The sequence below is a fragment of the Triturus cristatus genome, chromosome 5_1 (genome assembly GCF_964204655.1).
Source record: "Triturus cristatus chromosome 5_1, aTriCri1.1, whole genome shotgun sequence".
Classification (NCBI taxonomy): domain Eukaryota; kingdom Metazoa; phylum Chordata; class Amphibia; order Caudata; family Salamandridae; genus Triturus; species Triturus cristatus.
The window spans coordinates 821,569,286-821,583,912 of record NC_140587.1 but is presented as its reverse complement, the minus strand read 5'-3'; the positions used below and the strand labels follow the sequence as shown (position 1 = coordinate 821,583,912).

Sequence of the window (14,627 nt, the reverse complement as noted above, 5' to 3'; positions counted from 1 at the left end):
TGTGAGGACTTCTATATGATCACACACCATCTCTGTGGGGACTTCAATATGATCATATGCCATCTTTGTGGTGACTTCAAGATGATCACACAAAACCCTGAAAAGACCTTAATATAATCAGACAACATACCCCTGAGAGAGTCAATATGATTGCAAATCATCACTATGGGGTATTTACTATGACACATCACCACTGAGCAGACTTCAATACAATAAAACACCATGCCTGTGAGGACTTCAATATGATCACACATACAAGTGGCAACATCAATCTATTCCCACCTTACCCCTGCTTGGACCTTAATATGATCAGACACTATCCCTGTGGCGGGGCATCTAAATTGTCCCACACCATCTCTGTGGGGACCTGTATATGATTATACACTATCCCTGTGAGGCCTTCAAAATGATCACACACAATCTGTGTTGGAACTTCAAGATGGTAAAACAGAACTCTGCGAAGAACTCAGTATAATTGGACACCATGTCTGTGATAGCTTCCATATGATTACACATCATCCCTACGGGGCAATCACTGTGAAACACCACCACTGTGCAGACCTCAATACACTAACACACCATGCCTGCGAAAACGTCAATATGATTACACAATATCCAAGCGACAACATCAATATATGATCACCTTGTCCCTGCTTGGACCTTAATATGATCACACTCTCTTCCTGTGGGGGCTTCAATATGATCGCACTCCATCTCTGTGGGTGCTTCTATATGATCATGCACTATCTCTGAGAGGACTTCAAAATGATCACACACCAAGACTATCTAGACTTCAATACAATAACACACCATGCTTGTGATGATTTTACTATGATGAAACAACATCCTAGTGACAACATCAATATATTCACACATTGTCCCTGTTTAGGCCTTAATATGATCACACACTATAATAATATCCACATTTGTAATGTGCGAACAATCACCCGTAAGGGTCTCTAGGCGCTGGGGGCCGTCAGGAAGATTAAGCAAGCTATTACCCAGAGTCACATGGTGATGGGCTAATCTGGGGATTGAACCGTGATCCCCAGATTCCAGAGTCAGTCGCCCTGGCCGCAGCGCCACACCTCTTCCTGTGGGAATTCAAAAATGATAACATAGAATACTGCAGGCACTTCAGTATGAAGACACACCATCCCTGTGAGGACGTTATTACTATAACACAAAACCCTCTGAAGACTTCAATATGATCACACACCAACTCTGGGAGGCTTCAATATAACCATGTAATCCCTGGATAGGTTTCAGTTTGATCACACACCATCCATGTGGGGACTTCAATATAATCACACACCATCCATGTGGGGACTTCAATATAATCACACACCATCCATGTGGGGACTTTGATATGATCACACACCATCCCTGTGGGGACTTCAATATGATCACACACCTTCCCTGTGGGGACTTCGATATGATCACACACCATCCCTGTGGGGACTTCGATATGATCACACACCATCCCTGTGGGGACTTCGATATGATCACACACCATCCCTGTGGGGACTTCAATATGATCACACACCATCCCTGTGGGGACTTCGATATAATCAAATGGCATCTCTGTGGGAACAGTATGATGAAAAAGCATCCATGGAAAGCTTAAGTTTGATCACACAGCATTCCTGTGGGGATTTCTATATAATCACATACCATCCATTTGAGGACGTCAATATTATCACACAGCAGCTCTGTGGGTACTTGAAGATAACAACACAGACGCCTGAGAAAGTCTAAGTATAATCAGACAACATGCTCCCGAGATCATCAATATGATTACACACCTTCATTCTGGCTTTTTTCTATGACACACCACCACTGTTCAGGCTTCAATACAATAACCATGCGTGTGCAGACTTTAATATAATCACACAACAACCCAGTGACAACGTCAATACATTCACACATTGTTCCTTTTTGGACCTTAATACAATCACACTCTATCTCCACGGGAATTAAAGATGACAACAAAGAACCATGTTAGCAGTTCAGTTTTTTTGTAGCATTATATTGCGCAAACTCGCCCCGAAGGTATTGGAGTGCTTTACATGAGCAGCAGTTACATTATACAAGGACACATTCATATTTTGGTAGGCACAGGAAGATTAAGTTATTTCCCCAGAATCACAGGATGTTGAGCTGATGCTGAGACTCGAACCTGGTTCTCCAGATTCAAAATCGGCAGCTCTGGCCATTACAGCACATCCTGTGAGTCCTTCAGTATGATCACACACCATCCCTGCATCCATGTGGACATTTCCATATGATTACATGCCATACATCGGAGACATCAATATGATCATGCCTCAACCCTGAGAAGATGTTGGTATGAACCCCCAACATCCATGTTAAGGTTTCGGTATGTACATGCACTATGTCTGTGAGGCTGTCACTATGATCGCACACTATCACTATGAGGACTTCGTTACGAAAGTGGACTATCCCTATAAAGGATTCAGTGTGATCACACAATATCCCAGTGATTACCTCACATGATTGTTGTGCACCTCAATATGATCTCACACCAACCTGGGTTTTGAATTTGGTCCCCCATCTTCCCTGGGAGGACTTGAATATGATCACTCTATATCCCAGCCATAATCTCTATCAGACCACAAATAATCCCTTGGGGACTACAAGCTGTTCAAACACCAACCCTGTGAGGACCAACGTTTCCCATAGATGAAGCATATTTTGTTTTTGTAATAACTTTGGCACAGTTTGATGAATCTTCAAGAAGAGGTAATGTCTTCTACACAATACATACATGACTCCAGAAGCATGTGTGCCAATCTATACAACTTTTTTTTAAAAATTGTCTTGTGAGGACCTGTGTTTCATTATGTGTGTTTATTTCTTTTTGCTAAACTCTGCCCCGGACACACCAGGTGGTACTGCAGCCTTAAACACACGCACATATATGTATGTATATATATATATATATATATATATATATATCCACATAGATATGAGAATATATATATATATATATATCATCCCTAAAGTCTACCCTTACCAGTACCTACCCCTAAACCCTGAAATTACCTTTACCACCCTTTAGCACTACCCACCCCATAAGCTATAAAATGACCCTTCCTGCCCTCTACCACTTCTCACCCCTATATCCTGAAAACACCATTACCACCCTTTACCGCTGCCCACTCATTACCCATATATATATATATATATATATATATATATATATATATATATATATATATATATATATATATATATATATATATATATAAAATGCGGGATAAAGGGAGGCATGGTTAAGCAACAAAAATGTACCTGCATGGTAAAGGTATGTATGGTTTTGGCTTCGTGGTACAGGCAATGTTGTAAAGGCTGTTTCCCATCAAGCTATCATCTAAAAGAACATATTCAATAATGCATAGCATATTAATATGTAAACAAAGGCAAAGCAACATGAAGACTCTGAATACCTTGTACAAGCATTAAAATGTAACATTAAGCATTGATGCCTTTAAGTTATTTGCTAAAAATGATAAAACCAGTTTATATTGTATTGCAGTGCACCATCATTCTTTAATTACAGACAAGAATCTAACGACAATAGTAAAGTATTGTGGGATTGGAAACTGATCCAAATTGCTTTTAGCAATATTTATAAGACCACTAACAAAATTAAGACACAAAAATCTAAATTTAATACTTCATGTAAATAAAGTTTAATTTTAATAAATACAGAAAAGGTTAATTTGCATGTGAAATATTTGGATAAACACAAGGTTATGCAGCTTTTCCTGTCCTTTCTGCTGCTAGTGTGTGTTTCTAGTCAGCAAAGTGTGTTTAAATGCAAAGTGTGTTTAAGACTGCAGTACCGCCTCCTGCCTACAGAGGCAGAGCTGAGCAGAAATATAAACACACTTGATGAAACACAGGTCCCCACAAGGCAATTTTTTAAAAAGTTGTAAAAATTGGCACAGATGTTCCTGACACCGTTTTTTATCATTTAGAAGACATTGCCTTGTGGGGACCTGGGTTCAGGTCCCCACAGTGCGATCAAGTCCCCACAGCGTGAGTGTGTTATCACACCCAAGTCCCCACAAGGATAGTAACACAAACCCACACACACACACACACACACATAAGCACACACACACACACACACACACACACACACACACACACACGCACAAGCACGCGCACATCAGCATGGTCTATGGTAGAACATACTACCAGTAGAAAAGAGAATTAATTCTTACCAGCATGCGCGCTGAAGCCGCAAATTTGACTGGCTGCGATAGGATTAGGGCCTTCAAGCGCAGTGTCGAATAAAAGTGCGTCTGCCGCCTCGGCCACTTCCTGCGAAGACAAAAATGCAAACAGCTGTAACACATTTCCTATATCGGTTTAAATTAAATTACTTGAAAGCACCGCTATACGTATTTACAAGCTCATGCAAACAAAAGTACACACACACACACACACACACACACGACCGCAGAAATAGACCCAGACCTTAGTTGTCAAATTAGCTGCTTTTCAAGCCGCAGCTCAACCCCGGCTCGCTGGCCCCAGGCTATATAGTGACATTATTTAAGACCTCGGGCGTTATTAAATCATGATCTGTAAAGCAAGGAGGCGGACTAGTCCTTGACTTAAAAACACGGATCAATGAGCAGATAGTCTTTGAGGTAAGAGCATGTGCAAAATCTAAACACACCGAGAGTCATGTCATATTTCCTATTGCTTAAAATGCCAGCTGCTGTAACAGTACTAAAAGTCTTTTGACGACGACGTGAAAAACTGAATTAGAACCACATGCTAGAGCATTTCAGACGGGGTCCGGCAAAACAAAAAAAAAAAAAAACGCAAACACACACACACACACACACACACTTTTTGTTTTTTTATGCATCTTTCACGGTTCCTGACTAGCAGTTACAGTTAATTCAAAACACCCCGAGTTTCACCTAATTTTATCTATTGCTTAAAACCTTTTGACAGAGGAGCGAAAGACTTAATTAGAACCACATGTTAGAACATTGCCCGGGACTTCGGTCTAATTCGTCTTAGTGTGACAGTCTGAGCCGGAAAAAAAGCTTACATCCCTGATAAAAAAGCATTTAACCTTTGAGAGATGACGCTAATAGAAGCGCAACTTCAAAAAGAGCTAGAGGATTATATAAAAAACATAAAACAATCTTCTTACCAACAATTCTTGGTCCTCAGACATGTTCATAAATGGAAACGGTGCTCAGTCATCAGGTGGTGAAATCTTTCAGGGGCTTCAGCTTTTCAAGCGCCCGATGTGGTGGGAGAATGAAGGTGTCACCAGCGCCGTTGGTTGGAGCGTCGTAGCTTTCCTGAGAGCTCCAGCCTGAATGTTCTTGCAGACCTCACGTTTTTATACCCAAAACCCGACAGTTTCCCGCCACAACTCACAATACCACGTATGTCTTCGTGTGTCGAGAATTAAACGGTATAATCCACTAAGCATTTCAGGTTGAATATAAACAGCTGTGCATTAACGTGGCAGCAAGGTGCTGAAAAAAGTCAGACCGCCACGTAAAGTTAGGCCCCCCTTATTTTATCCATATTTTTTGCAAACCTCGACAGCACACTAGGCACCATATGCGGACAATAGCCTGTCTAAGCATTTCAGGATGAATATAAACAGCGGTGCATTAACGTGGCAGCTAGGTGCTGAAAAAAGTCAGACCGCCACGTAAAGTTAGGCCCCCCTTTTTTTATTCATATTTTTTGCAAACCTCGACAGCACACCAGGCACCATATGCGGACAATAGCCTGTCTAAGCATTTCAGGATGAATATAAACCACGGTGCATTAACGTGGCATCTAGGTGCTGAAAAAAGTCAGACCGACACGTAAAGTTAAGGGCTTTTTTCATGCAATTTATTTAGATACATTTTATATCACAGAGTAAAAATGTTCGGTACAAATATGATTTTAAAAGTCCAATGAGAGCGTAAAATAGACCTTGTGGATGTCTGCTAGTTATCATAAACACTGTAAACATGTATATTATCAGTGAATGAAATACAATTTTGCATCGGTCTGTTATTTACACGGCCTCTTTTCAATCTGCGTAATTGCCTCAACACAAACCTTGTTACTAGAGCATCATTTGCCTTCAAATCAGCTGAATACATTTTTAAAATGCTTTCAAAGTCTACACCACGGCATCTATGAAATAAATAAAACAAACAATGTGCCCCGCAGGTAAATGATACATCATCCTGAATCTGGTTTTCATGAAATGTTATTAGGCCTGAAGTGTTTCTTTTTAAAAATTGCCATATGGTATTGGGGTACAGATAACTGTTTGGTGGCACGCCATAGGAGTCAAAAAACTCAGAGTCCTTTTCTGTTAGAAATATTGCTAACCAGTGTCGACCCCTTTGATCTTTACCGTCTGTATTGACTATTAAATGAAGCGGTCGCTGGCGATTACCCAGATACATTGGTAGAGTGTCAGCTGCGAATACACCTAAAAATGAATGTTTTGCCGTCTCGTCTTTGGCGAGAAAACGTTCCAGTTGCCACGTATTCATCACATATAGTCGATTAGCACCTCTCGCCTATGGTTAATCTGTATAACATTCTGAAAGACAGCGTAAATCAGAAGGTTTATAGTAGACGGTAGAGCGGCGCTAAAACGGAGCTCCAGACGTACATTGCCTGATTTTTGTATCGAAAAATGGCCGCCACCCACGTCGTTGTCAGGGCATAGATCGAAAGCCAGCATAGAATAGCCTTTCGAATACTCTACACGATCCACAAAGAAGGGTCGGTCTGATGCGTACTTCCCAGCAACTTGCAGCACACCCAAATATTCTCTAGCCACACCCCCAGTTCCAAATGACGGCGTGTATGGTTTTGCCGGTATAGCTTGGCCGTCTACGGAGAGGCTGCTGTGAGATATATTATAATGCTTGAAATTAAAGGGGTTTCTGCCATATTCACCGCTAAATGCTGCGTTATCGACCAGCGCTACTATTACAGTTCTTGGCAAAAATCCGAAAAAAATATTCTCAGTATTCGATAGTAGCGCACCGGCTGGGATGCTGAACACTTTGAGCTCCACTCTTTCGATGGGGTACTTGGCATTACTGGTTAACAGAGTCTCGGCGTGAGCTAAACGCACCACCGGGCTCACTTTGACACGTTTCACAAATAGTGACGCCGCTAAGATATGCACTTTGTAATTTTCTGCGTCGCCGCTCATTAAGCAAAAAGTGTCTTTATTTCGAATCAGTTTAATCTTCACATCTAGACCGTTAAGCATTAATTTGTCTTGGAAAAATAAATCGCAGTGTAATTGCCCAATCAGTTCCACTTTACGACTTCGGGCTGTAAAGCTAGCTCTGCTCTTAAATCCCGCGTTAGCACCGTTTAAAGTCGTGTCCTCGTGCTCTCCAGCGGTGTCTCTGTAGAAGAGACCTGCAGAAAGTTGGCGTTTTAAAGTGGGGTCCCCATAATTAAGTACCGTTTCGAGATAAGCCCTGTATGGATACGTGTTGTTTGACTGGCTGATGAGCCGGTCGCCGAGGCTCACATCCAGTTGGTTAAAAAGTGAGGCTATGGGGTATGGAGAAAACGCCACTCGGGCTGCGGCGTCCAAATCGGATCCGTCTGCGTTAGTAATTTTGCACGACAGATAAATCAGGGTAGCTGAAAGGTCCAGGTAGTCATCCGACCGAGCTATGAAGAACTCTAAGGGGGCTGTGTCTGACAGGGCTGAAAGTGGCGGTACTTCGACATATAGAGAACTTTCAATGCTGGTTTGCGTTGGTGGTACTTGGAATAGGTCCAACTCTGACTTTGTGCATTCCTGGGAACCGCAAGGGACGGAGGCCATGGTCCGATTTAAAATATGTTGCCCTTAGAGACTCGTTTTTTTCCGTGTCTTCTCCGGGTCTTAAGCGAACTCTTTTGAGCCGGTCGCCGGCGCTTCACAACGCTTTGAAGGAACGCGGGCGGCCCCCTTAGTGATACACCCCTTTTTCTCTTCCTTCCTCTTTCGAGATAGATTAAACCTGAGCCTTCTTGACCCGTTTTGGTAAACTTTTTCATCACCGCCCCCGAAACGTGCCCTGCGACGTCTCGGGCAATATTTGCTGCAGCGGTTTTCACGTGCGGTTTTACCAACTGGAACCCTCTTCTTAAAAGCGGTACTGCTTTTCTGAAAAGGCTTCTGAATATACCGCCAACACCCGCCCCGTACATAATAGGTGCCCCGTGGAACCCCGGGAGGCCTGAGCCGGCTTGTGCTCTATAGTAATCCCTATAGAGCGACGCGTCGCCGTAATTTTCAGGTAAAATCATTATTCTAGTACACTTCACCACGTCGCGGCCTGAAATGAAGCTTCGCTATGACTTTACCCACTTTAAATCTTATATTAGTGTTCAAATCGTCCTTCAGTTCCAAAGTTATTGTGTGAAAATGTTTTTTGCTGATCGGTACATAATCTCTTTTGGTGTAAATGATGTTTATCATGCTATTATTCTTGCCTGTGATTTCCACGCACCGGAGGAGAGGCACGTAGCTATCCCCCACTCTCTGATGCTCTATCACGTCGCAGTATACAAACATCATATAAAATCCGCCGTGTACATCCGTGTAGGCTTTCCCCGCTGATGAAGAGTGGTGAACGTTAGGCGTCAGCCCCAACACTCTCCCCAGTTTTTCACGCACCAAAATACCGTAGTCTTGAGCATTCCTCAACTGCACTTTTCGAAGTCGTGGTTCATACGTTAATCTAAGGTCAACAAGTTCCGATATGTTACCAATGGATTTATTCATTACTTCTACAATGTCTCGTATGTTGTCATAGTGCCCCGGCGGGAAAGAAAGTTCGTGGGCGCTTTCCTTCTTGCGTACCACCGTAAATCTAACATCCTCTGTTTCAAAAGTGTCCCACGTGTGCGGGTACTGAATTTCTGTTAGGGCCACCTCCCAATCTCCTTGTAGATGAATAGGTTTTGCTAGTTTCACCGTAAAATTTGAAATTTTGTTATTAGGGAAAGTGTCCAAAGACGCGTTACTCGGGAGCGTCAGATAAAAAGGTCCGACCTCCATGGCGCTTCCGCGGTACCTAAATGCCTATATCCGCTGTTGTAGACTTTGTATATCCTTTAATTCACTCTCAGAGACCCAACTATTAAATTTATCAGGCCATCCCCGCCATTTAACTAGGCACTGTCTTTGTGCCCCGTGCCCCTTCTTTGCCAAAACGTTCTCAATACGGTACACACGATCTTGATCCTGTTTTATTTTTTGCAGCTCTTCTTTGTAAAAACACCCTTCGACCTCCTCCCCAGCATAGTCTTTTAAGTTAAAAACTGTAACGCCTGAATGCTTGGAAATCTTGTCTATCACAAAGATCTCATCTGTAAAAGTCTGCTCATACCCCTTTTGAAATACCCCCTTGCATCTAGATACCCTAACATGATCACCTTTTTTGAGCGTGTTTTTTGAAACAGGGTTGTTGGTGAACACGGACCCGTACACAGTTCTCCAAATTTTCAACTCATTTTGCGGGGATACTTCTACAGGGGACGTCTTAATGGTTCTATGATAGCTATGATTGTAACTTTCAATAAAATCTTGTAAACGATCTATATAACGAAATGTGTTGTACGCTGTAAAATACCGCCAAATTCGTGCCTTGAGAGTTCTGTTGAATCTTTCTACAATCGCCGCCTTCATTTCGTTGTTTGTAACAAAATGTTTTACACCATACTTGTTCAGCAGAGCTTTTAGCGTCTTGTTTTCAAACTCTTTTCCTCTATCTGTTTGTAACTTTTTAGGAATTCTCCCGCTGCTGAAAATGTAATCAAAGGCTTTTGTGACCGAGCTCCCCGATTTTTCCTTCAGGCCAACGGCGAATGCATACTTTGACAGTACGTCTATCACCGTTAATATAAATTTTACACCATCATTAACCGCGGCATGTTCACGGACGTCTAGAAGGTCCGCTTGCCATTGATGATTTAAGCCGCTGACTATCACACGCCGTCTTTGAAAGCGCTTTCTCGACCCCTTATGTAGCGTGTAGGCATCTTCGCCCGATAACCAGGCGCGTACCTGTGTTCTTTTAACACCGTCGTTGTGGATTTTGCTCTCCTTGTACAAGGCTTCTACACCGCCAAAACTACCAACTTTCGAGGGGTTGTAATAAACTCTTTTGAAAAGCTTCTGCATCGTAGCGCTTCTTGAACTAAAATACCGCAACCCCTACTCCCGCCCCCCTATTCTATTAATTCACTTTTGTTTTATTATTTTTCTTTATCAGATAATCAGAACTAGAAGCCGGTTTATTTTACAATAGTAGATTATTTAATAACACACGAATTAAACAGTGTATGATTTAAACTGGTAATATAGGAATGTACAGCGCTATAAACGATAATAACGATAAAAACATAGATATTTAACACAATGCTCTCAAAAACTCGTGACGTAGAATCAATATTTGGATTTTGCTAGCTATGAACGGTACCAGTCTTCTTACATCCTCCCCACGCCCCTTCAAGAAGGCTCGACAAAACAAATCAGATATTGTATTCATGAAATTGAAAAACTGTTTCTTATTCAGAGTAGTTCCTAGGGTGCAAAATGTCCGCCTGATATAATTGTCGATGCAATCTTCGAGCACGTCGTCAGCGCCCAAGAAGATTTTGCTCTTTTCAACGTCGTAAAAGCCTCTAGGTTTCTGACCCAGTTCTTTTTCAAGCTCTTCGATGATTTCACATCGCTTGTTACGACATAGCGCGGTCGGGCGAAACACTGGTTTGGGGTACGCCATCTTTGCTCTGATCAGAAAATAAAAAGCGTCTTCCAGGCATCTAACGCTCGGTCGCACGCCGATCTCAACCATGTGTCGAAACACACTTTCCTGCAACGGAAAAACACACATACATAATAGTAGCAATCGCGAAGATCATCATGTTTTCATTTACTCTACATTAAGAAATGTCATGTTCCTCGGTTTTAAACTCCTGTAAAGATACTTGATCTTAAAATATCTACGGTAATTCTTCCTTCTCAAATGCTGTTTCATTATCAAGCGTATGTCTTCATCACCCGCTTCATACATACTTTTCACATGCTCTGATGGGGACTGTACTCTCTTAATATACTTTAAAACATTCGCAATCATCTTACTACAATCTTCGGGTACTGACATTTCTTTCAAGCCATAGACCGCCCCCAACGTCGCCATAATCTTATAGGGGTCCAGCTTGTAACATAGTTTCCGTATCAAACTGTCTTCATATTCATCACCCGTCGTGAGACAGTCGTGATGCAACTGACTCGGGTCGTCAATTTTACAACCTTCGCATTCGTCGTACCACCCCGCCTTTAAGCACAATTTTATGATCGCGGCTATCGCTGTCAAAAGTCCGCGATATCGATCCGTGCTCCAACTTTCACCACGACAAAATTGTACAATTGCGTCTAAGCGCTTACAGCTGCAGTTTTTATGCGTTACGGCAAGTTTTTTCTGTCTTGAGCAGCAGAGACATGAAAAACGTAGCGATGGCTGTGTGACTTCCATAGTCGTGCTAGCGGTTTTGTCGCCTGGGGCTCCTCCTCCTCTCTTTTGCTGATAAAAAGAAAAAAGGGGTTTTTCGACCTCAGCCTTCCTCACAACTACACGCCTCATCATCACACTCTTAAACACCCCAGAGGATTTGCCGAAAAATTGCGGTTCGTACTTACTTTTCGTTTTCCAACTTCGCACTTTTCTGTTTCGTTTACAGATTCTTCTCCGGAATCCATCTCTGTACAGTCGCTGGAGTCCTCGGGTTCAGGCTCTTGCAGGTCAATACCCTCGTCATCTTCACTTGGTTCCGCTCTTCCACCGCCGTCTGTAGCATCGGAGGTATTGCTCGCCATTTTAGCAACGCCACCAACCGCCTCTTCGCAGGCTCCGGTCTCGGGCTTTATATTCGGCATAGCCGATGCCTCGACGTCTGTCTCGGGCTTTTTATTCAGCATCGCCGACGACATCTCCGACGTAGTACCCGCAGGCGTTGTTGGCGCGCAATTTTCCTTATCACTATCGTCGAGTTCTGCAGCGTCGTCTGCAGCATTTGCCGCTTCCTTCAGCATCGCTGTTATAGTTTCTCCAAGGGGTCCCGCTTCCACGCTAGAGCAAGACATTCTCAAAGTTGTCTTAAAGCTCGAGCTTTTCTTTGTCGGCAAAAAGCGGGGGTTTCTTAACACACGGTCCTCGGAATGCTGGCTTATATCCTCTGTGAACATACTAGACACGCCCCGCGGTATGTTTGTAGACTCGTATTTCACACTACCCCCACTTCTTAGCAACCCTCCTGCATGCGTGGTCGATTCATACGTTTTTGATTTCATCGCAGTATCATTTTATAAGCCTTGATTCACAATTCCTAACTTATCGTTTTATACGCTTTATGATTTCATCGCCGTATCATTTTATAAGCCTTGATTCACAAATCCTAACTTATCGTTTTATACGCTTTTTTTTTTTATTTATTTTTTTTATTTCATCGCCGTATCATTTTATAAGCCATGATTCACAAAATAACGACCTATAAAACAATAAAATGCTATAATCTTATCAATACGTTATAAGGACCGATTAAAACCCCGATTAAAAGCAGACTTGGAACGCGTCCAATATAGACACACGGACCAAAGGGGCGTGGTCAAAGGGGCGTGGCCACCTGTCAAAAAATACATGGTGACGAGTAGTATACAACCTATACTACTTATGCCTTTATACCTTAATTTCGCTCCATCTGATTAATACTAGTTTTTCCTCACTCTGTTTTACCAGATGTGGAAGAACCTGACTGTATTTTTCCAGCTGGTAAACCGTTGGCTGCAGCGATGACAGGTGTGAGTACACCTTTTTTCCTAGCAGGTGTAATCCTACAATGCATCCCCCTGGAAGAAAAACACTGCCCTTTCCATCCCCTTCTCCCCCCACATCCTTTCCTCACCCCACTCCACGCAGTGGCCTCGCCATACATTTACCACCTCCCCAAAGCGGGTGGTAAATGTATGTGGAAAAATTCAATGGGGTGGTGAAGCCTATGTGGTTTAAGACCGCACACGATAGTTCCACTGGTAAAAAAAAAAAAATGTAAAAAATTACCGCACGGTAAACTCGCTCCTGTACTGCACAACACGACATTAGAGCCTTTGAGTCGAGCGCTAATGCGATCAAAAAAAATGTTTAACACAATTTATGACACCACCTAATATGGCATTAGAAACTAGTAGTTTATGTATGTATAGCAGCGTTTGGTTCAATATTGTGCGAGCTAAAGTGCTAATACAGTGAAATAGCAAGGAATATTTTATAAAACTCAGACAAAGCAAGAAGTGATTCACAGGAGCAAGAAATCTCGCAGTTTTGAAATCGGCAGCATTTTTTAAAATCTGTCTTTATTAGGTTTTCTTAAACAGGGCAGACATTCACAGTATAAATTCCTGTTAATAGTGGCCATTTGTTGGGTACATTGATATTGAATATACATCAAAGCTGAATTAAGCAAACTAAAGCCACATTCCCGATTGCAGCGTACATATGTGACTGCTATGGGCATGTTCTCAAGAACGAGTGATAATCAGCGCAAAAGTAACTTAACGCAACCTACAACATCGCAGTCTATCATGGGAAATTTACGCGTGTTAATCCGTTCGCTGCGTGCATCGGCCAACGGCCGTCGCGAGAACTCCCTCCGTAGTGCTGCACACGTCCGTTGGCTGACGCGGCCCCGCCCGCGCACGGAAACGTCTGCTCCGCGGCAGATTTTACGCCGCAGCTAACGACTTAACCAAGTATTCACAACACGGCGGTACCATGTGATAGTCACCAGATAACGCGTCAACTGACCTGTTAAAATCAACACCACACAGCAAAAATGCGAAACACGAACGTCAAAAAAGCTGGGAATGAGGCCAAACGTGATACAAAAAGCAGCAAAAACCAGCGTCAGGCCTGCAAATCCTACGTGTCTGGCGGGAAAATGCACTATAAAAGCAACAAAAACAACACACTAGAAAGAAGCCAAAGTGCGTAGCAACATGGATGCACCCTGACCGAGCGCAGAGGCCAACGGGAGCCCCACAAGCCCCACAGACCACCAGCAAGGAACAACGGGGTCGGTGAAGGCCAAGGAGAAGAGGGAGAGGAAGACGGGGTGCATTCTGCAGGAAAACAAGACCAGCGTCACAGAGGTGACAGAACACAACCAGCAACTGACCCACAATCAGACTACCTTGAATGCAGCCGTAGTGTCGAGGAGCCAAGAGGCGCTGGCATGACGTGAAAATCTAAACCAGGCACAAAGACGCTGCCAACAGGAAAGCAGCAACGGCAACAGAAGGTGGGAGTCCTGCGCCACAGGAGGAGCTGGAGAAAACGGAGGCCACAGTCAACAGTGCAGAGACGGTGCAAGGAATCGGGAGTGCGGACACAGCTCGGGAGGACCTGACACAATATCAACAGGGTGAGTAAAGACCAGGGACTGGGGGGACGGGGGAGATGGGCACAATGGCACACATGCACAAATAAGCAGAGCACACTGCACACCCACAATGATCCTGGATCATGTCCCTC

General features: G+C 43.2%; 2 protein-coding genes across 3 annotated transcripts; both read right to left on the bottom strand.

Moving 5' to 3' along the window:
* Positions 1-4,275: 4,275 nt before the first annotated feature.
* On the bottom strand, positions 4,276-9,711 carry LOC146831529 (uncharacterized). Its single transcript, XM_085605882.1, has 2 exons — positions 4,510-9,711; positions 4,276-4,353 (listed from the first exon to the last, which is right to left on the bottom strand). The coding sequence occupies exon 1, from the start codon at positions 7,871-7,873 to the stop codon at positions 6,566-6,568; it is 1,308 nt and encodes a 435-aa protein (XP_085462008.1). The 5' UTR covers positions 7,874-9,711; the 3' UTR covers positions 4,276-4,353; positions 4,510-6,565.
* Positions 9,712-10,331: 620 nt separating this feature from the next.
* LOC146831528 (uncharacterized) lies at positions 10,332-12,503 on the bottom strand. Of its 2 annotated transcripts, none has more exons than XM_085604161.1 (2): positions 11,741-12,503; positions 10,332-11,624 (listed from the first exon to the last, which is right to left on the bottom strand). In XM_085604161.1, the coding sequence occupies exons 1-2, from the start codon at positions 12,389-12,391 to the stop codon at positions 10,974-10,976; spliced, it is 1,302 nt and encodes a 433-aa protein (XP_085460287.1). In that variant the 5' UTR covers positions 12,392-12,503; the 3' UTR covers positions 10,332-10,973. The 2 variants fall into 2 exon arrangements, with proteins under 2 accessions (XP_085460287.1, XP_085460288.1); XM_085604162.1 differs by having other exon boundaries at positions 10,332-10,913; positions 11,741-12,502.
* Positions 12,504-14,627: the final 2,124 nt, after the last annotated feature.

Excerpts from the sequence above, each read along its gene's own strand:
- LOC146831529 (XM_085605882.1), bottom strand. The coding sequence starts at position 7,873 with ATGGCCTCCGTCCCTTGCGGTTCCCAGGAATGCACAAAGTCAGAGTTG.
- LOC146831528 (XM_085604161.1), bottom strand. The coding sequence starts at position 12,391 with ATGAAATCAAAAACGTATGAATCGACCACGCATGCAGGAGGGTTGCTA. Across the intron at positions 11,625-11,740 it reads GCGAAGTTGGAAAACGAAAA|CAAAAGAGAGGAGGAGGAGC; the intron begins GTAAGTACGAAC and ends TCTTTTTATCAG.